We start from the raw sequence: 24222 nt of genomic DNA, 5'->3' as shown, positions 1-24222 counted from the left end.
GATGAAGTGAAAAAATTATCATCTGTAGCAAAAAAACGACTCTTACAAAACTAATTTAAAGTTAAAACAATACCGTTAGCACTAATACCAAATCTACAGAGCTACAGGGTCATTCAGGTCATTTTAACACATTTCAGTTGCAGCTGTAGCCGGACCAGCCGCACAAACAAACATGAGTTAGACAACTCCAACCTTCAAGCTGTAGCTGGCAGTCACAGCTGATTCTAAAATTTACAGCTGTAGAATCTGCAGCTTCATAGCTGCAGTCCAAACAAACACAACCTAGTGTTCACGAGGGGGGTTTTGAAAAAAAAGGAACGCTCAATTGAGAACCCTCTCCAGCCACGTGAACAGAGTTTAAGACAAAATGTTGTTAATTAGACTTCATTTTGACGCACGCCCTCTCACAAATGTCATTAATTAGCAAGTAATTATCATCATTTAGCTAAAAGTGCCGTTTAAGATTACAATCAACTGCCGTTGCACAAAGTGCGGCAAGCAAAATACCATCAATGATCCATCGTGAGATAGCAAGATCGGCTATCACCGTCGCCTCTCGCCGCCAATCCAACTCTAGTCACCGGCCGCCGATGCCTTGCGGTCCCGATCCCACTTCAAAACACGCCACAAATCCCTCTACGGTAACCAGGCGCAAGGGGCTGAAACCATGAGAGAGAAAAAAAAAACATAACAACGCCAATCGCAGTTTTGGGTTTGGGCCCGTAATGTTTTCAGCTCCGGATATTACAGCGGTACTGGGCCCCAAAATTGCTTCCAAGCAGGACCTTCCAAACAAACCATATGCAATTTATGTGTAGAAATGCAATTAAGAAAGATCTTTAGCGGTCTTATCCTTTTGACTGGGAGGAGCTTTACGTAGAAAAGAACCATGAGCAGAAAATTTGAAAGCATCCAAAACGTGCACGAAGATTTTTCCCATAGGCCGTGAGCGGGCTTCCACGTTTCATAACGGCCAGTCGGCCACTGCCCAACTAACTAATTGTAAGTAATTTATGCTGGCACGTACTACCACTTGTTGCATGCCATCTAGCTAGGTACATATCTCTATCGCCCTAACAGTTCATTCAAAGCACGTCCTTTTTTTTGCGCATATTTCAAAGTACGTTCATCCGTATGACCGTATCTCTTTATGTCGCAATAGTACTCCTCGTGTCCCCCATGCTTAGCTGCTATACTTATATGCGTGACACATTATCAGTTTGTCCTCAGGCCTTTCGGGATTACGGGTAACACTTGGGCGTCTGCATTGCACCCGATCCGCCGATCCCGTTGGATGTGTTTCCCTCCTTCGAGTTCGATCAGGCATGCTCCTTCTTTTCTTTCGATGGCATTTGATTTTCGTTTTCTGCATTGGCTCAATAAAACCCGTCTACTTCTTTGGCCTTTGATGTTTCATCTTAGCGCTGCCGTAACTTATAGACTAGAACGAGGGAAATAATCTATCTTTGTGAAACAATACTAAGTTTATTCATTCACCTTTTGTCCGTTAATTTGTTGTTCTATTGGTCGACTAGTTTTTCTCCTAGGTCTATAACTCTCTTTTTTTCCATACAATCTTCTGATCGGATTCCATTATAAAGACCTATGTCTATATTACTATATATGCCAACCTTAATTATTTTGTTACCATTACATTTTTGTGCACATTGATTTTCCATGCGACTGATGTTGATCCATTGGACAAAAGTGTGACTTGTGCTTAAGAAAACTTATAAACGTTCAGCAATTCCTATTTTTAACTAAAAATGTTAGCTTGGCCATGTAATTAAGTCCATTATCTATTATAATGAGGGGTACCCGAGAGGAAGTACCACACGGATATATTTGACAATAAAACATTAAAGTGTTTTAAGGCCCATATATGCCCAACCTATATTCTGAAATAGTAATAAAACATCTAACTGGTTTAAACACCTTGTAGGACTAACCATTATTTCTATGGTGACAAACGTAATATATATACCCTGTTAGACAACAACATATTACAATCTCAACTATATTTTTCATCGTTTTCTTCACAAGTCATGAGAATATGAAGTAGTAAAGTCAGTTTCATTTGTCATAATCTACATTCTATATATTTACAAGAATGAGTTATAAACGGATACTTGTGGAATTATAGCTCAATATTCCAACATGCATATGACTCAAATTTCTACTTTGGCTACTAATAACAAACATCATATAAAATTGATTGACGGGCTAGCGAATGAAATACTTACTAATCAAATATTGCTATAAAGCAAACAAAAAACAATTAGCTCGTCATGTAAACTTTTATCTGAATACTGATAGAATAATCTCAAAACTTTAATCTTCACAGTATGACTTATTATCAAGTTTACTTACAAATATATATAACTTGGCCACACGATCCATCGGTGCAAACAACCGATTGACAAATTCAACATGGGAACTTTAATTGTGTGTACCATATATATCGCATTTAATCCGCCATCTCAGGTAGAGAACAGTGTTCAGTTAGTCAGATGCAAAACAGAGGTCGACAAGCCTGTCAGCATCCTAAACTTTAAATATGGATTATAATCTAAAACCATGAACAAACAAACAGTTGACTCATGTTCAGAACACGATATACTTCCGTATTTATAAATGCAATAGGATTATTTAACTTTACTTTTTTTAGATGTATTGGGGTTGATTACTTTTGCCTTTCCAACGACCAACCATGTTCAAGATCTGAACTTCATTTGAGTGTATAAATTTAATCTCACGTCAAACACAACATAGTGTCTCTCACAAATGGCCAACCAACTGCCTATCATTTCAAATGGTTGTATGCATCATTTTGATGCAGAGACCGGGGTTCATCCTCCTTTTCAAAAAAAAAATCTAGTATCAAGTACAAATGATACACAACTATGATTAATTTGGTATTCTTTGAAATGATATAACAATATATATCTATGTGAGCTAAAGTACTGAAGATGCTTAAAACTTCAAAAGTGTTTCCTTCGCAAACCGTGCTAGTTCACACGTGTAAAGGTATGAAAACTTGAAAATGTAACTTCCCCTCAACGGAAGAACAATGGCTGTAACTTCCAACTCGTCTTCATGTTCTTGCAGCTAGCTAGCGAAGTCCTGTTTTCTAGTTTGCTGTCGGTGTCGCTACAAAGTGCAAACCACAACGACATGGACTTGGCAACTAGCGCCCTATGGGTGTCCATAGCTATTTGTTCTATCACCATAGCTGTCACCAAGATTGGAAGAGGAAGAACTACCCTGGATCCAACCATCACAAAATCACTTCCACCTGTGGTGAATGGCATTGCTCTCCTAGCCGTTTTGCGTACTCTTTTCATACATGGTATTCGAGCAACGATCGGTAATCTGTATACCAAGTTTGGCAGTGTGTTCACGATAAACTTATTTGGATCCAAGATAACCTTCTTGATTGGACCGGAGGTGTCGGTTCATTTCTTCCAAGGAATTGAGTCGGAGATTAGCCAAGGTGAATTTTAGTTCACCGTGCCAATGTTTGGCCAAGAGATTGGCTATGGCACAGATATCACCACACGAAATGAACAGAACCGCTTCTGTGTCGATGCGCTAAAGCCATCCAAGTTGAGGAGCCATGTCGATCCCATGCTTCAAGAACTAGAGGTACTATCATCAAAGTGAACATACACTTGCACTAGCTATTTGCACTTAACATAATTATGATGTGATCACTTATATCTGTATTCATGTTTCCGCAGGGCTACTTTGAAAAATGCGGACAAGAAGGCGTTATAGATCTTAAACATGAACTCGATCAAGTACTGATGTTGATATCAGGTCGATGCCTACTCGGAAAAGAGATTCGGGAGAAGATGCTCGATAAGTTCTACACATTGTTCCATGAAGTCGAAGATAGCCTTACCTTTATCAATCTTTTCTTCCCATACATCCCAATACCAGCAAACCGCCGACGCGACAGAGCACGCATCAAGCTCAAGGAAATACTCTCTAAAATCGTGAGGTCGCGAAAGGGAAACAACTAAGTCGGGGAGGATGCTCTACAAAAACTGATTGATTCCAAGTACAAAGATGGGCGTTCCATTACTGAAGATGAGGTCACTGGGTTAATGATTGGCTTGGTCTTTGCTGGAGAGCACACGAGTTCTATCTCTAGTGCCTGGACTGGAGTTTACCTACTCAACGATGCAAAGTGCTTGACGGCTGCTGTCGAAGAGCAAAAGCAAATCATGAAAAAATTCGGGAGGCAGATCGACTACCATGTCTTACTAGAGATGTATACCCTGCACAGTAGCATCAAAGAGGCGCTACGGTTGCACCCTACGGCACCAATGTTACTTCGTAAAGTTCGTAAGCACTTCACTGTACGGTCGAAAGAAGGCTATGAATATGAAATCCCAGCAGGACAGACAATTGTGAGCCCTACAGTACGCAATCACCGTATCCCTTACATTTATAAGGATCCCGAGGTATATGATCCAGAGCGGTTTGGTCCTGAGAGAGAGGAAGACAAAGTTGGAGGCAAATTCTCTTACACATCATTTTCTGGTGGAAGGCATGCTTGCCCTGGAGAGGCCTACGGTTACATACAAATTAAAGTAATATGGAGCTATTTGCTTAGGAACTATGAGCTCAAACTGATATCTCCTTTTCCCAAGGAAGAGTGGAGCAAGTTCGCCCTAAAACCTCAAGGAACAGTAATGGTAAGTTATAAGAGACGTCAACTTGCTTAGCACCTGGCTGAGAAACTAATACTTGTGATCGCGTATGTATGTCCAGAACTCTATAGGTTCATGCGTGGGTATATGCATTTATCAGTAACCGTGTGTAATATGCATGCATCAAGGTGTATTTTTATGTGTGTATAATATTTATGTGCTTAATTGTGTAATGCTTTATGCATCGTCTCCATGGAACTCCTTTATGATTTTCTCTCCTGTAATGTTTTGGTTAATTCCGCTGCTGCTGTCGAGGAACTCCTTTTCCAATGTTAAATTCTTGATGTATGGATAGATCTGTGTACCTTATGCTCTGTAATGCCTTTTGTTTCTCTGAGAATTTTAAATCTGTAATTTCTGCAATTTAATTTTTTTGGATTGATCGGGATTTTGCTTTCAACAGGTTTGGTGCGGGCCTGGGGGCAGCCCGAGATTTTTTTTTCAAAAGAGCAGCAATGGTGGTCTTACACACCCGTCACTGGTACAGTACCACCGATGACGGGTATAAGCACCGCCACTGAAGTCTGCCCTAACCACTGGCGCAAGGTTAGTGGCGGGCCACCAACCCGCCATTAACCTCTTTTTCAAACCACGAGTGATAACCCTTTTTGTAGCGGTGATATGTCACATGTAGTCATGGTTTCCCATAACGAGTCTTTTTGAAGTCCAAATGAAACACTCGGACATGGTTCAAGGACACAACTGAACTACATATTCGCCTCGGTTTGCGCTGGTTTCTTTGGCTTGTGTTTCAGTCTATCCTCACCTCATATTTCGGTAAACTCTTTTCTACCGGCTCCGCTATCTAGTGGTAGCCTGCAACCAGCCATGTGCTGCATGCAACCAGCCATGCGTTGACACGTGGCATCTTATACCATATAAAAAAAATCATATATCATTGACTGGCACCATGTACCAATACCACATACATTGACTGATATCATATATCATTAACTCATACCATATACCAATACCATACATCATTGACCGATACCATATACTAAGAAAAATATCATTCACGTATCATATACCAATACCACATACCATTGACCCATACCATACAACAACAAAATATAATAATAAGACGGGTGGCAGCTTCTGCCGGTAGAATCACGGCTTTGCTCATCTTTCGCAGTAATACAACAACAAAATGTAAGAAAATTCAACATGATTGTGTGCTAGCACAACTTTTACTTCTATAAATTAAGATGTCAATCGGTGGCCATGATCGGTTCACCTTCTCTCCTTTTTATGTCTCGAGTGTGACTACAACATATAGTAGCAAACGATGACGATGTCACATAGGCTCATCTTTAGCATCACGTGTGTGGTTGTGGCTCAACACTTATTGGTAATCCAATTTGTAGTTCCAAATTTTCTAATTTTTAAATTATAAATTTACAAAATTTAATCTTCAAGTTGCTATTTCAAATTTCTGAATTCAAATTATGATTTATTGTTACTTTGATTGCCAAGGCAACGTTGGATTCTTGGTTAGATTCCAACTTGTTTAACCAAATAAATTACCTTTCAGGCCGCCTTAAGCTTTCAATAAAGTTGGACAATGTGAGTTGTTTGATTTTAATTTATTTTAATTTAGATTAAGAATTTTTTATGTAATGCGCCACATGCTAAATTCCAATATTTTCTGAATTCAAAATTTGGATTGACGACAATCCTGATTGTTGAGGTAATCCTGGATCCCGTGTTAGATTCTAATTTGTCTTACTAACCTAGAACTACACGAACGTATTACATGTTATAACTATGTCGATCGACATTTAAATAATTATCTAAATTGATGGAGTTGCACACCATTTCTAAAACGTGCATCTATTCAATTCTTGTTGGAGAAATATTAAACATTTAGGTTCGTTCACTTTTGACTTACAAGAATTTTCTCGGTCCACTCCCACGTAGATCATCAATTAAATTGAGCGAGCTGCGCCTAGAAAATTGAGCGAAAATAATAACTTTCACACTACCACAGCATTGCCAATTCCACGGTTTTACACTTTTATTACACCGCATCAGGCGTGTAATACAAGCTATGGTCCGCCGTCTCATGCGCTGGCCGTCCAGCGAGCACTTCAAGGTACACAGGCACCGGTGGCATCTCGACGTTCGTTAACCCTTCGAGTGCCTGCACCACTACGGCCATCGTCGGCCGCGCGTCGACACTGTGCTGGATGCACCAGCAGGCGACCTTGCACACCCTCCTCAGCTCCTCGGCGTTGGCGTCCCCTTCCAGCTCGGGATCCAGCAACGGCTTCACATCCCCTTCCTCCATTAGCCTCCTGGCGACCACCAAAGGGAAGAACGACGTCGCCGTTGCCGTCGCTTGCTCTCCACCGGCATCAGCTGTCGCTGCCGTTGACGATGACATCTCGATCTCGAACCGCCTCTGCCCTTCCTCGATGTTCCTCCTCCCGGACACGATCTCGAACAGCATCATCCCGTAGCTGAACACGTCAGCCTTGGCCGTGATCGCTTCGCCGCTGATCCACTCAGGCGCCAGGTACCCGATGGTGCCGCGCATTGTGGTGATCACCCGGCTGAAGTCCCGGCCGACGAGCTTGGCGAGCCCAAAGTCCGCCACCTTGGGCGCGAAGCTGCCGTCCAGGAGGATGTTCTCCGGCTTGACGTCACAGTGGATGATGCAGTCCCGACACTTGTCGTGCAAGTAGGACAGCCCCTTGGCAACCCCCAGCGCCACCTGGTACCGCGCCTTCCAGCTCAGCACGTAGAACGTCTTGCGGAACAGGTGCCGGTCGAGGGACCCGTTGGGCATGTACTCGTACACGAGCAGCTTCCGGTCGCCGCCTTCGGAGCAGAAGCCGAGCATGCGGATCAGGTTCACGTGCTGGACGGTGCCCAGCGTGCTCACCTCGGCACGGAACTGCTTCTCGCCCTGCCGCAGCCCTTCCAGCTTCTTCACGGCCACGACGGTGTTGTCGGAGAACTGGCCCTTGAACACCGACCCAAAGGCGCCGCCGCCAATCTTGTCGGAGAAATTCTTGGTCAGGAACTGCAGGTCCTTGTACTTGAAGCTGGTCACAGAGCCATCGCCGATGGTGAGACCGTTGACTCTCTTTGCTCTTCTCTTCCTTGTTACACGAACGAGAAGAATGGAGGCAGCGATCACGAAGCAGAAGACGCCTAGTGCACCGAGGACAATCTTGATGTTCCGCCATTTGTGGCTCCTCGCGCCTGGGAGCTCCGAGGCCGCCAGACGGAGGTAGAGGCGACTTCCCTCGCCGACACCGCCCTGTAAGTTGAAAAGGTCGTCGTGCCACAGGAAGCAGCTGCCGTTGTAGGCGTAGGCAGAGCACGTGCAGTCCCCTAGGCACGCCCGCTGGCAGTCACCTCCAGAGCTCGCGGCTCCGGTTAAGACACGACCGTCATCCGGGAGCCTCACGACATCCATGCGAAGGAACTTGTCCTGCTCCACTTTGTTCAAGCCCCCGCTGCTATTCTTGGCGCACTGCAGCTGGGAGCCACGCACGCACCCGGCGGTGAAATCACCGAGAGCCCAGCTCGCTGGACTCAGCGGGCGGAACCCCCTGGCGCAGTCGCACGCCGCGGAAGCGCTCTCGCTGCACACGCCGAAAGCGCCGCAGCCGCGCGGCACGACGCACGGGTCCTTGGGCTCGGCGTACACAAGGTTCCACCCCTGCGTGGCCTCCACCCAGAACCACCCTTTCACCTGCCCCGACACGTCCATCACGAACCGGTACACCGTCGAATTCACGGCGAAGTTGTACGTGAAGTAGCTCTCCACTTCGTTGTCCACGAACTCGAAGCTGTACCCGGAGCCGCCGCTGGACGCGGCCACCTCGGGCGCGCCCGTGAAGGACCGGCCCGTCCAGTTGCCCGTTGCCCAGTACTCGCGCGTCCCGTTCCACAGCAGCACGTACTGCGGCGTCCCGGACGGGTCCAGCTGCAGCGCGTAGCTGCCCGTGCCAGGGTCCCCGCGCGCTCTCCAGGACACCATCCCCTGGATCTCGCCCGTGCGCTTGTCGCGCCTCAGCTTCCCGCCCGGGAGCCACGTGTCGCCGACGTGGTTGAAGCTCTGCCACAGTGGCACCGCGGACGACGCGTTGGACGACGCCGGCGCGAGCACCAGGTTGCCCGTGTCGAGGAGCACGGCGATAACGCCCGTGGCGCCTGCGATGGAGCTGGCGTTGGCGTTGGTAGACCAGACGGGCGATAAGCTGGAGGAATTACCGTCGAAGAGGGCGAGGTTGCCGTCGGGCGCCATGGCGAGGCGCGACGTGGCCGGGTCCCGGACCGGGCTGTCGCGGTTGGCCACCCAGACTGGGGTCTGCATCGAGATGTTGTGGTACCAGATGCCGATGTACCATCTGCCGGCGGCTCCTCCGTTTGGCTGGAAGAATCCCAGGGCGAACTTGCCTCCCGCGGAGACCAGTTTCTGGTTGCCGGAGAGCGGCCGGCCCGCGGAGACCGTGTCTGCGCCACGCACTAGTGGTAAACCACCCGTGCAGATAAGCAGGAGTAACCCGAGCAACATGAGCAATGTGGAACAACCCGCCGGAATCGCGCCTGCCATCGCCCAATTAAATCGAGCGATGTACTGTAGTAAACTTGTCCTCCGTTCCGGCTATTTATAGCTGACGCTTGTAGCATCGGGCAACAAGCACCTGCTGCATGCGGAGCGTTCAGGCAGTCCCGTCCCGAGCGGCACGGTGGTGCGTCCACATCACTGGGGCTGCATGCCAAGTGTTGGAGTCAACAAGTCAACAACGCAAATTGTTTGCAATGCAGCGTTGTTTGCCTGGGGACGAACCGAACGGGTCGCGGAAGACTGAACTTAATGACCCGTGAAGAGGATTTTTTCTTCTTTTTGTAAAGAACCGTGAGAGGGTTCGGCAATGACTTGGAATTCAGGACCGCGGCGACGGAAGCACACATGCAGTGTCAGGGTGGTTGATGGCAAAGTTTGTGGGCAGATAATATATGCGGGTGTCTTTGGAGGTAGTTGATGACTGAACTGAACATTCAAACACTTTTGTCTTCTTTTTTTCTTTTTCTTTTTTGCGCTCAAACACTTTTGTCTGACCACGAGAATGATTGACTGAGCTTGAGTCAAGCAATATACTGGTAATGCTCACCTTCTGCTTGTTTATTGCCGACTGCAGAAGAAGGTTGCACAGACTCACATTCCTAGAAACCATGCATTGATCCTGCGTAAATTAACATTGACGCCGGGTCACCGGCTATGTGTTATTCTGGAGTAAACGTGGCCATCGCCCCTGATGGTGTGCTTCTCGGCTGCTGCGAGTGCCATGATTTAATCATATCTGATTATTTTTTTCTGAAAAGGAGGATATATAATCCCCGATCTATGTATCGCCTGATGCACACATGCATAATCGTATCTGAAATGCTAGCGGGCAGTAGTGGACCTAGACTAGAATATCTTAGGAGAGATGGGACGAATGCCAAAACTTATCTCCGTCCCTACGCCACGGCTGAGAATAGAAGGCATTCAAAAAATGCCTGAAAAATTCAAAAGGGTGCCACAAAACCAGATTTAGGGCTCATTTGATTCAAAAGATTTTCATAGAAATTTGGAGGATTAGAATCCTCAGGATTTTTTCCTACATGAGTTGTTTGATTTGTAGGATTGAACCCCATGGAAACTTTTCCTAAGAATTCTACTTCACTACATTCGTAGGAAATTTTCCATCCACTCCCACCTCTTTTTCAATTTCCTTTGTTTTTCTTGTGTTCAATCAAACAAACATTGGTCTAACCACAATCCTGTAGGATTTGAATGGGCATGACATTGCAATCTTACGGTTTTTCAATTCCTGTATTTTTCCTATCCCGCGAATCAAAGAGCCCTACACTTTTAGTGCCATCACTAGTCAAAAACTGCCACCTAAAATGATTAGTATTTGAGGCAAACTAAAATAGTGTCAACACCTAAAATCAGCCAAATCTGCTATACAAAACATGGAGCATCTTTTTTACGGGTGTGTTCAGAAGTAGTCAGCCCTTCTGAAACTCCACCAATACAGCTTCCCATCTCGACTTTGGCGTCTCAGGTAGAGGTAGAAACGCTCGGTACTACTCTGCTCCACCGTTGGGCCGGAAGCCCATTAAGCCAACTAGGCCCAACCTATGGGTCGGCCACCGTGGACTTCTCGAGCGGGTCAACGAACTCCTCGTAGTCGGATCGATCCTTCTATGTTTTCCTCGTTTGCTCCGATCGATCCGCCGAAGCCGCCGCTCGTCCTCCGCCTCCATCTGCGAGCCTCTTCTCTCCGTTCAAATCTCTCTCCCAGGAGAGAGGTCGCCTTCACACACAAGCGGCGAAGCCACATCTGTGTACCTGACTGGCAGCGACTTGGGGTAGTAGTGGGAGAGCCAGGGTCCGCGGCTCCCTCTCTCTTACGCCGACGACCTCCTGACCGCCGAATCCGCAACATCGGCTTCCATGGCAGCGATGGCAGGGGACTTGAGCCTCGTGGCACACACGACGGTGGGGAGCCGCTGCAGCGCCCTACCGGAGGAAATGGGGCCGGCGGAAGAGAAGGCTCTACCGGCGGCGGGTTGGCAGGGCGAAGAAGGGGATCAAGAGGATGTGACCGGGAAAAAAAAAAGGGGATCGGGAGGAAAATAGAACAAGACGGAACCGTTTTTCACTTGGCGGTGGCAAGATGACCGTAACTTCATGCTGCTCCGTGGTTTGCAATTCCGGGAATTTGGAGAAAGGTGCTCCGAGTTTTGTCAAGCAAATTGGGCTAGCTCCTCAGACCTGGCTTCGTGGAGTTTAGCTGTTCGGTACTGGTCCATCTTGGAGTTTTGGGAAGCCAGAAGCTAGGAGACTACCCAGCACACCCTAAGATTCCCGAAATTGTAAAACTAGGAGCTGCTCAAAATTACAGCCATTTTTTGTCACCGCCAAGCGAAAGATGTTCGGTTTGGACCATATTTCTCCTGTTCCCTTATGTCCCGATCTCCTTCTTCACCCCCACCTCGCCCGATGCGGGAAACCTAGCCGCCGGCAGGGCCCGCCGCCGCCGCCCCCTCGTCCGGTAGGGTCACCTAACCGACTCCGATGTCGCCACAGCTGCCTCTTTCCCCACCGAAGCAGAAGCCGGGACGACGGATCAGGTGGCCTCCTCCTCCTCCCCCATTCTCCGGAGCAGGCGGCAGCTCCTCCCTACTGCCTCGACCCGACGCCCGCCCACTAGCAGTACGATCTTGTTCCGTTGCCCCGACGATGTACATATCAAAATCCATTCTCTCAATCGATGGAAATACAGGCAAACCGGCCGTTTCTCTCCCAGGCGGTCAATGGGCTTCCAGCGCGGCAGTTTTTATAGGGACCAGACCGAATGTTAACAACTCCACCTTTGATGCTGAAATCGGAATGGGAAGCTGGATCTTTTGAACGGCCGCCTATAGCAAGCCCACCTCTTGTCGTTTCGAGCCCAGCTTTCTTTAGGAACTATCGAGCCCAGCTGAATAATACAAAGGCCGCGAAGAGCCCAACAACAGCCTACTGATCTTGCATGCCGCCATAAGCTTCTATCGTCCTTACTCCTTACTCAAGCTATCCAAGAGGGCCAGAGGCCCAGAGCAGAACAGCAACGCGTGGAAACAAAACAAACACGACTACAAATCGATCAGTCGCTCGCCATCACACGCCCGCTCTGGAATCTGGATCAAGTTGCTGGTCACAGAGGTACGTGGAGATATCCTTATGTTTCGCTGACTGCAAAAAGGCATGTAGATGAGCAGCGATGATGATGATGAGCACGCCATGATACGCGGGGTAGTGCACTGAATCTGCATGCATGCCTCCCTGCCTTCAGGACTTCAGGTGCACTTTCTCTCCGGCCTGTGTCTGTCTTCCTTGTAACCTTCTCCTCACCTTCTTCCCATGCACAATATATACTACCAGTCTACCATCATGCATGTTCAACTCCCCCCTCCACTGATAAAAAGAAGTCAAAATTAAGCAAAAGGATCCAGAACCAAACTCCAAGAAGGAATGGTCAAATGCGAGCTAGGTGTGGCGCGCGGCTAGCATGAGCAATTGAACATAACATCTGGTCTTGGCACTGTCTACTTCAATGCCATCCATGATCCATCTCTCTCAGCTCCATGCATCACTTCCTCCTTCATTCATTGTGTGCCAGAGGACCAGAGACTGCCACCTCACTCTATCTCTCTGTCTGTCTCTCTCTCTCCGCGTGTTTTCTAATCATCATGGACACGCCGGGATAAGAAGAATTGCTTGCTTGCAGGTTGCAACCGGACAACTCATTAATCAGTTAGTCATCCACGATCAGCAAATCCACTCAGCTATCCTATCTACACGTTACGGCTGGGGAACGATGTAGTGTCAGCCTAAGCTACATTAGCAGAACAGAAGCACCGATCAGCAGACAGCAGCTATGACCTGTCTCTCGATTAGTCTACGCACACCATTATTTGCACTTTTTTTTAATCAGGTCCTTTAGGGTACCTTTAAACCGTTGTGAGCCATCCATTTTATTAGATCTGAAGGCCATATTGATTTATATTGGTGGTCAAAACAAGAGTATCAAAACAGAGTATCAAAATGTGGATAGTCAAAATCGTCCAGTGGAAATATGGATGTTAAGACACGTAGACGGAAAGTATCAATCAGTGCCTTCCTTTTTGTACGTTCGTAGTGTTGCCATGTATATAAACACTTGCCAAATACATACATGCGGCTTCCCTTGGGAGGTAAGAACGCACACCAAATTATCACATATGTGGATTTGCTATGGATACGCGATCTACTGTTCTTCACATGAACAGTTTGTTCTCCCAATTTTTCTATTTCAATATTATTCTTTTAGTCAATTTTGTATAGATGTATGAGAGCACACTTCACATTACCACATTTTTGTGTCTCGGATTTCCCACATGATTCACGCCCAACTATGTCGGCCCATCCAATCGATGTCTATCGCTTCCGACCAACTCGGTGAGACGAACCTAGTCATGCTCTCGGATTTCTCAAATGACTCACAGTTTTAAAAGTCAACTTTCAGTCAACTCTGTCGCCTCATCCGATGAACCATATAGTCGCTTCCAACCAACTCGGTGAGACGAATCTAGCCATGGTCTCAGATTTCTCACATGACTCACGGTTTAAAAAGTCAACTTTCGATCAACTCCGTCGGCTCATTCGATCCACCTTATAGTCGCTTCCGACCAACTCGGCGAGACGAACTCAGCCATGGCTTGGTCTCAAATTTCTCACATGACTCACGGTTTAAAAAGTCAACTTTCGGTCAACTCCATCAACTCATCCGATCCAGCTTATAGTCGCTTCTGACCAACTCGGCGAGACAAACCTAGCCATGATCTCAGACTTCTCACATGACTCGGGGTTTAAAAAGTCAACTTTTGGTCAAGTCCATTTGTCCCTTCTGACAAACTCGGTCACGGCGACGGGATGCGTTTTTTTTCTCACGGCGATAGGACGAGATGCTATCGATCTATTGTGATGCTAATTGGCAAGCCCAAGCCTAGCCCGATCAAGATTTTTTTTTTGCGAAAATCAAGATTATTATTTTCTCGTTGAAAAAACAGGTTGCACGGTAAAAAATATAAATGCTCCTGCTAATTGACGTTCTACTACTCATTTCTTACTCTAGTATCAAAAGGTACAGTAAAAAAACCTATTTTTTTTCATCAATGGCTACATCAAACAGAAACAGAGATGAATGTGTGATGTAGGGCATGTGAAAGATCAAGGTAAGATTGATTTCGTTAAGCGTCCCTACCTCCAACCGGAGACCGCATGTTGGTAATATTGATTGACTCGGCGCGCAGGGCTACATGTTTAACAGAGGTAATTGCACATTCCACTCATCTTTGGGAGGGTTGTTGCGGAGAACACCTACTCGACGACTTTTTTTTGCGAAAAACACCTACTCAACGTCTAATCCGTTGCACAAAGGTCCTAATCCTCGTTTGGCCTCGTTAACTAGCTTTCTGACCGGTGGGGCCCACTAGTCAGAGACAAGCATTTGCTTGCCATGCCGCACGTCCGTTGCTTCTGTAGCGCTGCCGCTCGCGCTTGCTGCTGCTCGCCTGCGGGTCGAGGAAGTGGCTTCGAGGGTCGTGGAGTCAAGCGGAGGAGGCCGCATGCGCAGAGGTGGGCCATGGGGCGCCGGTCGGCAGCGGTGCCAGCCCGATCCGCCGCTGCACCTTGGGCTTCGAGACGGTGGTGGGTGAGGTGGCGGTGGCGGTCAGAATCAGTGGGGCGCACGGCGATGCAGTGCTTCGGTGATGGGTGGGGTGGCGGGGACGGTGCCAGCGAGCTCCATGGCAGCCGCCGGAATCGGGGCGGGCCGCCTTTGACTTGGGGGCGGGGACCGACGCGGCCGTAGCTAGGCTGGAGGGAATGCCGAAGCACCAGCGGGGGCAACCAGGGTCGGCGGAGCCCTCGGGTGCGGTGGGCATGTCGACGGCGGCCTCCATCACAGTGGTGGCGGCCGGAATTTTGGCACGGGAGCGGTGGGTTGGCCGGAGAAAAATGGTGAAAGTACCATCGTGTCTCTGACTAGTGGGCCCCACCGGTCAGAAATAGTTAATGAGGCCAAATGAGGATTAAGACTTTTGTGCAACGGATTAGCCGTCCAATACGTGTTTTCCGCAACAACCGTTACAAAGATGAGCACGACCAATCCATCGGCACGCACGCAGGCCAGCCAATGAATTTGCTGCGCGTGGTGTCAGATCATGCCACCCGTATACTATACCTGTCTAATCGCAGCCGTGGAGTACTAGGTGCACTGCGCGTGTGATTTGACGCGACGTGGGTGACTGAATGCATCAGATCGAGCCCTCGAACCGGGCGCTGCGACCGTGGAATGTTGTCACCGTCAAGCCTGCTCTGGCTGCCAAGTCAAATCTTTACATATACACTTGCAGTACTGCCACACTTTCCCGCACTGTGCCTTTCATTGCTCACTGCTAGCTGCTAGCCCGTTTCAGGCTACCCCACTGCTCTGCTCTGTGAGCTGTGCTTGGCTTGGAACGGTGGTGAAGCAAAGCCACCTTCCCCAACTAGCTAGGCCAATCAGTTAAAATTACAGCAGTAGACGATGGATTGGCTTCTTAATTTCTGAAATTATTAATCTAGCATTTCAGATCAAGGAAATTCTTGAGTGTCAGACAGTAGTACTACTGTAAAGTCTGCATAATTAGGCTCTTGGCTCCGATCGATCGCATCACTGGGCCGGGGATGAATAATGGGGGAATATAATCGCATATATATACTGAAGAGTTTGTTGGGAGCATTAAATCGGCGGTGTATTCAGAGTTTCAGACACACGGAGACTGAGACAGGGATCGATCATCTCATCGATCTGTCGAGCGGCCGGAAGCATTCGCATTTAACGCGCACAGGGATCAGGGCGGAAGAATTGGACTGTATCTTCTGCCTCTGCAAAGTGTGATGCATGCGTACATCTGTATACGTACAACAGCAGTGTGGAGACTGGAGACGCGTGCTTGCTGGAGTACGTACAGAGAGAAGGAGCTCGTGTTGGTATATGGAGCCATGAATGCAGGGGAGGGGGATATAGTAGTGTTTGAATGAATATATGCGCGCATTGAACATCTCCTGCAGAACGGCATTTTTGGGCAGGCCCGGCCTGCTTTCATTGATCACTCTTTCCCATCTCTGTTTGTGTCTCGTCTTCTGTCACACCTCCCTGCAAAATGCCTTCTGCCTCCTCTCCAAACCTCCCACCTTCCTCATGTCTTGGGCTCATGGCCCCAGAGAGAGAGAGAGAGCGCTAGAGAGAGCTAGGGCGGCATTCACAAATTCCATACATATGTGTAAAGAGGGAAGCAAGTTAATGTCGCGACTTGAACAAGATGCGCACGGTCAACCAACCCCACTAGCTAGCCTTCGGGGCCGGCTAGCTGGGTTGGCATGCATGTGTGTGCAACAGTGCGATCGATATGCATGCATGCTTCAGCCGTGCAGACGGCCGGCTAGCTAGCTCTAGCTATTTTCTGTATGGATCATGCACGCGTGCATTTAGTGCCAAGGCCATTTTCCACGGTGTTTTCCATGCATCGCATCTCGAATTCTCGATCGATCAAGAATGCATGTTTAAATATTCTTCCGGCAGAGAAACGCTATATTGACTACTGGCTCTGATCATCATCTGACGGTCAGGCATATGCTAGCTTGTACTCATTGCCTCTCTTTTGCCCTAGCTATTGCAAGAGCAGCAGCCTAGCTAAGATTGGTCCCGATGCTACGGAGTTACTGTAGTAGTCTATCAATATCTGTGCATGTAAACCTCTGCAGCAAGCAAAGTGTAGTTGCAGCCTCTCCATATATTTATGTTTCTACAGAAGTCGTCATCTACCTATATAGCTAGAGCTCTATGCTGTCAGAAGTCAAAGTCTGACTTGCCTTCACAAAATTAACATGAGTAGAATATCCCAACAAAAGTGCACCCACTTTCTTCTATATAAAAAAAGTTCACCCACTTTGTCAAGGTAAAGTCCAGTAAAACTTGATTAGCAGTTTCAATGTTTTGTCCACGTACATTTGCAACACTACCTCCATATAAATTTGATAAAACAAGGGACAAGAAAGCAGCTCAAGTAGATCATAATGCAGCAAACCACACACACACACAGACACACTAGCTGCTGGGGAATGAGGATACATATATGGTTCGGTTTTTATGGATTGAACAAAAGAGATAAGGCATCAACAAATCAAACAAGCAGTGCCAATTAATTCAAGAACTCCCTTTCTTCTGCACGTAATTAAAATGGAGAAGCCAGTACTTCAACGATCTTCAGGATCTTTCACCGGTTTAGTCTTCAGTTCTTTGTGGCTCATCCTCGAGTCAGTTGCCTGCTGGGGTGTAAATGAGTGTGTTAAAAAAGAGACAATTAGTTAAAAATTCAGCAGCAAATAAATTTTCCGCACGAACCCTATTAACTACTAGTAGCTACTTCCTCCGTCCCATATTAAGCGACTTTTTATTACATGTATCTAGACGTTTTTTAGGCGTGGGTACATTCATATTTGGGCAAACTTGAGTCAGTTAATATGGAACAGAGAGAGTACTTCCTCCGATCCATTTTAATTGTCTCAAATTTGCCCAAATATGTATGTATCTATGCCCAAAAAACGTCTAGATACATGTAATATTTCGATAATTAATATGGATCGGAATAGTTACTACTAGTATGCATACATAATTAATGATTCTAACAAGCATTCTAAGATAAACAAAAGGAGAATTCTTCCATACCGCAGCTCGACTCACTCTATGCCACTCAGCACAGTGACTTTATTCGATCTGTACATACCACTAATTATATATGGTAGTTACAAATATATATCCTCTATTAGCATTAGGTTAAATCCACTTATCGTAGAGATCCACTAAGTGTGTAAAATTTTAGGCCTTGTATTGTTGACAAATACAACGTTTCTTACTATACCACTCAATATTTAGCAGAACGGCAGTAGATTTTAAGGCGATGGTTTTCTGTTGTTTCTGCAGAGGAAAAGATACGCCTTTTTTCTTGGCTCGAAGCCTAAAATTTAAGGATCTCTACTAACTCATGGTTTTTCTCTTCTTTTTGGAAGGGATTAAGAAGAAATTTCTCTTTTTTTGGAAGGGATTAAGACATTAATTTCTCAGTGGCATAGAGTGAATCTAGACCTTTACCCGTGCTCATTTGTCTTCTAGAGTAAATTGACTATAATTCTAATGAAAAAGGCAGGTTCAATAAAGCAAGTACTATGATTCCTCACCTACCCGGTGTTCTAAAGACATATCATGTACTCCCTCCATTTCACAAATAAGACACCTCATATAGATTTATGCACTTGACCCAAGACAGCTGACGTTTTATAGTGTCTGACCACTCATATTGGATTAAGACTAAATGTATGTGAGCAGTTATTAACCAGGTGCAGAAGTCAAAAGAAAAATGACGTATATTCTGAAACAAATGAGAAAACAAAAGAGGTGTTTCGGGGAATGGAGAAAGTACGTGCGTGCTGTGTTTTTTGTCTGTGTTGTAATTGGTGTTTCTAAAAAAATAAAAATAAAGACCGCAACTAAAAAAAATCAGGTCTAGTATGATGAGTTTTTTGAATATAGTTCAACTTAAAATTTGTAGGAATAGTATAGACTGTATAGTATACATGATCCATGAAAGAATTAATTTAGTCATTCTTTTCGCAGAGAAGATCGAGGAATTTAATTAACTGATTTCTACACACACCAGCACAAAGTAGTAGTTGTGTGACAAAGAGACCGACCATGATCAGCTAGCTAGCTGTAGGTTAGTAGTACATGTAAAGAGGCCGACCATGATCAGGTTAGTAGTGTGACAAACATACCACAGTCTTTCAGTACTAATGTTTTGGATCTTGAAATTGACCTCTCTTTTTTATTAACTTCAAAGAGATTAGTTTCATATGCATGTATGACATAAAATATCAACTAGTACCCATCCAGTTAATTCCAAGGGCATCTAGTATACGGGAGTACACTCTTGCATCCATGCATGATTATATTGCAATTAATGCACATATAAATTAAGGCCGGTATCTTTTTTACCATATGACTATGAAAGATCGACATCTATATATATGTTGTTTTCTTGGTTGCTTAAAGGAAATTACGAGAAAAGACAATGTGAGTTTCCAAACCTTACACGTATAGGGCATCCTCACATTGCCTTTTGTCAAAAATGCTCACTGTAGGGGAATATATATATATGGAGATGCATGCACATATATAGCTAGCTTCACAGTGAGTGTTCAACAGTAGGAAATCAGAAAGCCAGGTATTCTTAATATGCACGTACAGTTCAGCTTGTGTGAAAGTACAAGCCTAAGTATGCATCAGTTGTATATACAGTGAGAGGAGTTAGCAAACAATGTATACAGCAGCTGGGGCACAGTACAAACTAAATTGTGCATCACAAACAGTCCTATACATACTATAGTGCCTCTACACAAAAATCTAAATTGGCAAATTAAATCGATTGTGGGTTGCATGCATGCATGCAGTGTTATAATTAGTACTGTACGTTTACTACCCAAACTGTTTATTAGGAGTATACCATAGTATGAAATTAATGATCCAAGAAAAGTTTTGGCAGATCATGAACACAGTAGATAAAGAGAATACTAGTTACTATACATGCACGGTACACAAACATACAAGAAATTAATTAAAGGCAAAACAAATTAATAATTATTCCAGTGTGTGATCGAGCTAGCTGGGTAAGAAATGCCGAACCTGCTGCTAAAGATCGATGTCTACTGGGCGGCGGTGTGCCGCTCGTCCCCGCCGGCCGTGCCCGGTTTCAAGAACGGCCCGAGGCCGGACACCGGCCCACCGACGCCGCCCATGGCCGATGAGTACCCGAAGTCGTAGCCGCTGCCGCCATTAACGCTGAGCCTGGCGATCGCGCCGCTGTCCCCTTCGTAGCTCCTGGCCAGCATCTGCACTGCGGCAAACTGGTCGTGGCCGTGGCCGAACCCACCACCAACTCCAACAACACCCGCGCCGATCGCCGTGGTGGAGTGGTGGTGGCTGATGTTGATGAAGTTCTGCGTGCAGTTATTGTTGGCGCTACCGCCGAAATCTGCCGCGGCAGCAGCAGCCGCGGCAGCCTGCTGCTGGTACTTGGCGAGCTCGAAGCGGGCGCGGGAGAGGTCCTGTTGGAGCTGGCGGAGCTGGTGCTGGAGCACGGAGATGACGCCGACGCAGCCGTAGACGGGGTCGCGGAGGCGCATGTCGGCCTCGTAGGCGAGCGAGTTCACGGCGTCCTCCCGCTGGAACGGGCTCAGCTCGTGCAGCAGCTTCGTCACGTTGCTGGCGCCGAAGACGCGGTGCACGTGCACGAACTTCTGTGGGTTGTCCGGCGGGAAGTAGGGCGCGAACACGCAGTCCGGCTGGCACTTGCGCCGCAGGAACTTGCACGCCGCGCACGGCGAGCCCGTCGCCCCGGCCCCGGCCCCGGCAGAGCCGCCGGAGAGCGCGGCAGCGGCTGCGGACGAGGCCACGGTGATCACGGAGCCTGGCAGCGACGACGCCGAAGAGGAGGCCATCGGGTGATCTCTTTCTTCCTGGGAGCTAGAGAGATCCGAAACAATCCAACCAAAGGAAAGATTGAGAAGACGGACGGTCAGGTGACGGTTTCTCTTCTGGAAAGAAGGAAAGTTTGGTATGGGAAATTGGAGCAGCAAAAGGAAATGAGGGAGGGGAAAGAAACCATAACTTTTTAGTCTTGCCATGTATAAACACGAAACTATTCTAAGAAACTACAGAATTGTATATTACCTACTCTTCGATATGGTTCCTCTATGGAACGAGAAAAAACTTCATTTTATTATATTTTTGTCAAAAAGAGATTTTTTTTAATTTGTTTGTGATATGTTCCAACTATGTATGTATGAACTATCCATGCATGATCTATTTTCTTTTCCTTCTCGATCAGGTTTGCCCAAGTGAAAGAGCATGGCAGAGGGAAAGGCCGGTTCTTGCGCACATGTGCTACTGCCATCGATCGGCCGATCCCAACACTAGAATAGAACAATAAGAGACAAGCTAGCTGGTGTAAGCACAAGTGTTTGATGGGATCAACAGATCGCAAATGCTTAGAATCAGTTATATAGCTAGGCACCAAGGAAGAGGCATATGAGAAAATCAAAGAACTAAGAGATCGAAAGAAGTGGACGAGGAAGAAAAGAACATAAAAGAGGACAAACAAAAGTAGGACACAATTGGATCCGACGCCGACGTACGGGAACCCCAGAGTAGAGCTAGTACGCACCCTTTCCGTGGGACGAAGTTTTCTGCTCAGTTGGTGCCGCGCGCGGACGCGCGCTAACCGGGCCTCAATCACCTCCCTGCTCCCTTCTCCTCGTGTAGTCTCCACTCTCCACCGGCTTCTTCCCGGCCTCCTCCTATTTAGGTAGCTGCTGCCTCGCTCCGACTTGCCTTTTTAATTATTCCTCTTCTTCTTGGCTGCTTGCTTTGGAGAGGGAAGGGAGTATGAAAGTGACGAGACCAAAAGATGGTGTCAGCTGCGTGGTATATGTTGAGAGGGAAGGGCCGGGGGTGAGATTAATTGGGGAATGGAGGGTTCAAAAGAAATGATTTGTTTCTTCATTATTGGAGGTTACTGATAGAGGCCTTCTGTTTTTGGTGTTTTACAAGATCATGCGCTGAGATTCACGGTTTCACACCATATATATGCATGTGGTAAAATTTCCACTTTATAAAATGCAAATTGTAGCTATTTTCTTTTCTAAAAAACGAGACAACTCTTATGACCTTGGATCTAGATCCAATACTACCTATAGAAAGGAAACCAACCAAAAACCCTAGGTAACCACCCCCCTCCCAGTTCCCCATTTCGGACTACCTTAACAGGGGCTCTGATGAACACCCAACTACATGTATAAACATAGAATTTTATTGAGATTCATGGATTTATCCATGATTTCCATGGCATGTGAGATGGGGCGCACATGAGTGTGTGCGAGCCTGCATGCACGTCTTCCTTGTTATTAGCAGAAAAGAGAGATCGAGAGAAAGAAATTAAAAAATTATTTATTTTGGAATTGTATTATTGTTGGAGTAGAGTGAGTTGCCTTGGCGACATTGCTCATTAATTGTCTTACTGGTGCGAGCAAATCCAGTTCCCTGGCTATCCAGGTATGCAGTTCCCTTGGAACTTTGTTAATTTGGTTAATTCTTCTGTTTGAACAAGGCTAGATTCCGTTAAATGTTGTTTCGAGTCTAACCAACAAAAACCTTGTTTTGGTATGTTGTGGTACTAAAATGGCTATAAAATATATAATCTGACACCCCTAAACTCAAACCATGTGTTTATGAGGGAAAAAATTAATGATTTTATATGTGTTCACAAAACCCAAAAATAAAAAACAATAAGATCTGAAAAGCACTTCTAACCAAGCAATACTTTTGGAACAGAGACAGTACACTATATGTGGATCAAACTTGGAATTTGTTACTAGAACTTGCAAAAACTAGTGTTTGCATAATTGATTAACAAATTGGTTGTCTAAATAACCACTTAAAGTTATTGTTTGGTGTTTGTTTTGTGCACTATTTATTGATATGAATTCTAGGATGGATGCTGTATATAATGAATTTTGACCAGAAATTTTAAAAGTTCAATGGTCAGACACAAGTAATATTTAAGATTTGTCATTCTTTGTTGATATAGGAAAACTGCTACTTATATTGTAATCCAAATCAACAGTAGTGCCACTCCATTTTATTTGTAGGTATAATTAGAAACCTTATGTCTATGTCAGTAAATTAGGATTCTTCAAGAAAAAAGACACTACTACAGAATGGTCTATATGCAACGGCACATCAGTAACGGGTCCGGCGCGACCGTTACTAATGAGCAACATCAGTGTCGGTCGCGGCCGCGACTGTTACTGATGAACAGAGCGAGCTCTGCCCGTCCCCGCCCAGCCACACATCAGTGGCGGGCGCGCGACTGATGAATAATCATAACTTGCGAGTTACATCAGTGGTCGTCGGTTAACAGGCGACCGCCATTGATGAACAATTCATCAGTAACGGTCGGCCTAGCGCGACTCTTACAGATGTGCCCACGATTATCAGTAACGGTCGCGCAAACCCTGACCGACACTGATAATGTTCGCGGGTTAAATACGCTGGGCAGAGTCGTAGCTGGTCGCGCCGCGCGTCGTAACGGACTAACCGCGGCCCCTTCACTTCCGGCGACGGCGAGGTGCTGCCCGCCGGCGCCATGGCCGCCGGCGAGCCCCCCAGGTAGCCCTCCTCCCTCCTCCTTCCTCCTCTCCCCCCCCCCCCCCCGCGCCGGCGGCGCCGCCTCCATGGCCGCCGAGCTCCGATTCTCGACCCCGAAGCTTCCCTCTCCCTCCCGATCTCTCACGCCGGCCTCCAATTTCTCTCCGAAGTTCCCCAATTTCAAATTTTTGAGCTCCGCGGCCGCCGGCCGAAATGTGGCCTCCTCGTCGTCGCCCGAAGCTTCCCTCTCGCTTGCGAGCTCTCTCTCCCTCCCGATCTTTCTTGCCGGCCTCCAATTTCTCTCCGAATGTCTCTAATTTCAAATTATTAATTAGCTCCGGTTAATTAACCCCTTAATCCCCTTGTCAGTGATTAGGCTAACTATTTTGTTTTGTTTGTTTTCTTGTGTATTGTGTTGTAGATCGAAGGACCGTTCTTGGATGTACGCCAAGGAAAGAATCAATGCTCGATGGATAACCGAATGGACGGTCTTTTTTGGAGTCGCGAAAGGTGATATGGAACGAAAAGGACTTTTGATGATGCGTTGTCCATGTCGCAAATGTGGAAACACATGCATGATGAAGCCTGAAGATGTTCAGATGCATGTGCTGGCATCGGGTTTTGTGGAAGGTTATTCTCGCTAGACTTGTCACGGGGAGGATGCG

At 46.5% G+C, this 24222-nt stretch overlaps 2 protein-coding genes and 1 pseudogene across 5 annotated transcripts; 1 reads left to right on the top strand and 2 right to left on the bottom strand.

The window, feature by feature from the left end:
- Window positions 1-1204: 1204 nt before the first annotated feature.
- On the top strand, window positions 1205-5006 carry LOC100838080 (annotated as a pseudogene).
- A 1553-nt stretch (window positions 5007-6559) lies between these two features.
- Window positions 6560-9329, bottom strand: LOC100837774 (G-type lectin S-receptor-like serine/threonine-protein kinase At2g19130). Its single transcript, XM_014898805.2, has one exon. The coding sequence runs from the start codon at window positions 9286-9288 to the stop codon at window positions 6739-6741; it is 2550 nt and encodes an 849-aa protein (XP_014754291.2). The 5' UTR covers window positions 9289-9329; the 3' UTR covers window positions 6560-6738.
- Window positions 9330-17246: 7917 nt separating this feature from the next.
- On the bottom strand, window positions 17247-21820 carry LOC100832952 (LOB domain-containing protein 6). Of its 4 annotated transcripts, none has more exons than XM_024458353.1 (3): window positions 21576-21820; window positions 20036-20946; window positions 17247-17622 (listed from the first exon to the last, which is right to left on the bottom strand). In XM_024458353.1, exon 2 carries the CDS (start codon window positions 20848-20850, stop codon window positions 20056-20058), a length of 795 nt encoding a protein of 264 aa, XP_024314121.1. In that variant the 5' UTR covers window positions 20851-20946; window positions 21576-21820; the 3' UTR covers window positions 17247-17622; window positions 20036-20055. The 4 variants fall into 4 exon arrangements, with proteins under 4 accessions (XP_024314121.1, XP_003568446.1, XP_010231373.1 ...); XM_003568398.4 differs by having other exon boundaries at window positions 17247-17625; window positions 20036-20875; XM_010233071.3 differs by having other exon boundaries at window positions 20036-20875.
- Between the last annotated feature and the right edge of the window lie 2402 nt (window positions 21821-24222).

The sequence above is a fragment of the Brachypodium distachyon genome, chromosome 2 (genome assembly GCF_000005505.3).
Source record: "Brachypodium distachyon strain Bd21 chromosome 2, Brachypodium_distachyon_v3.0, whole genome shotgun sequence".
In the NCBI taxonomy this organism is placed as follows: Eukaryota; Viridiplantae; Streptophyta; class Magnoliopsida; order Poales; family Poaceae; genus Brachypodium; species Brachypodium distachyon.
Note: the sequence above shows the minus strand (reverse complement) of the source record. Positions and strands in the feature narration are given on the sequence as shown.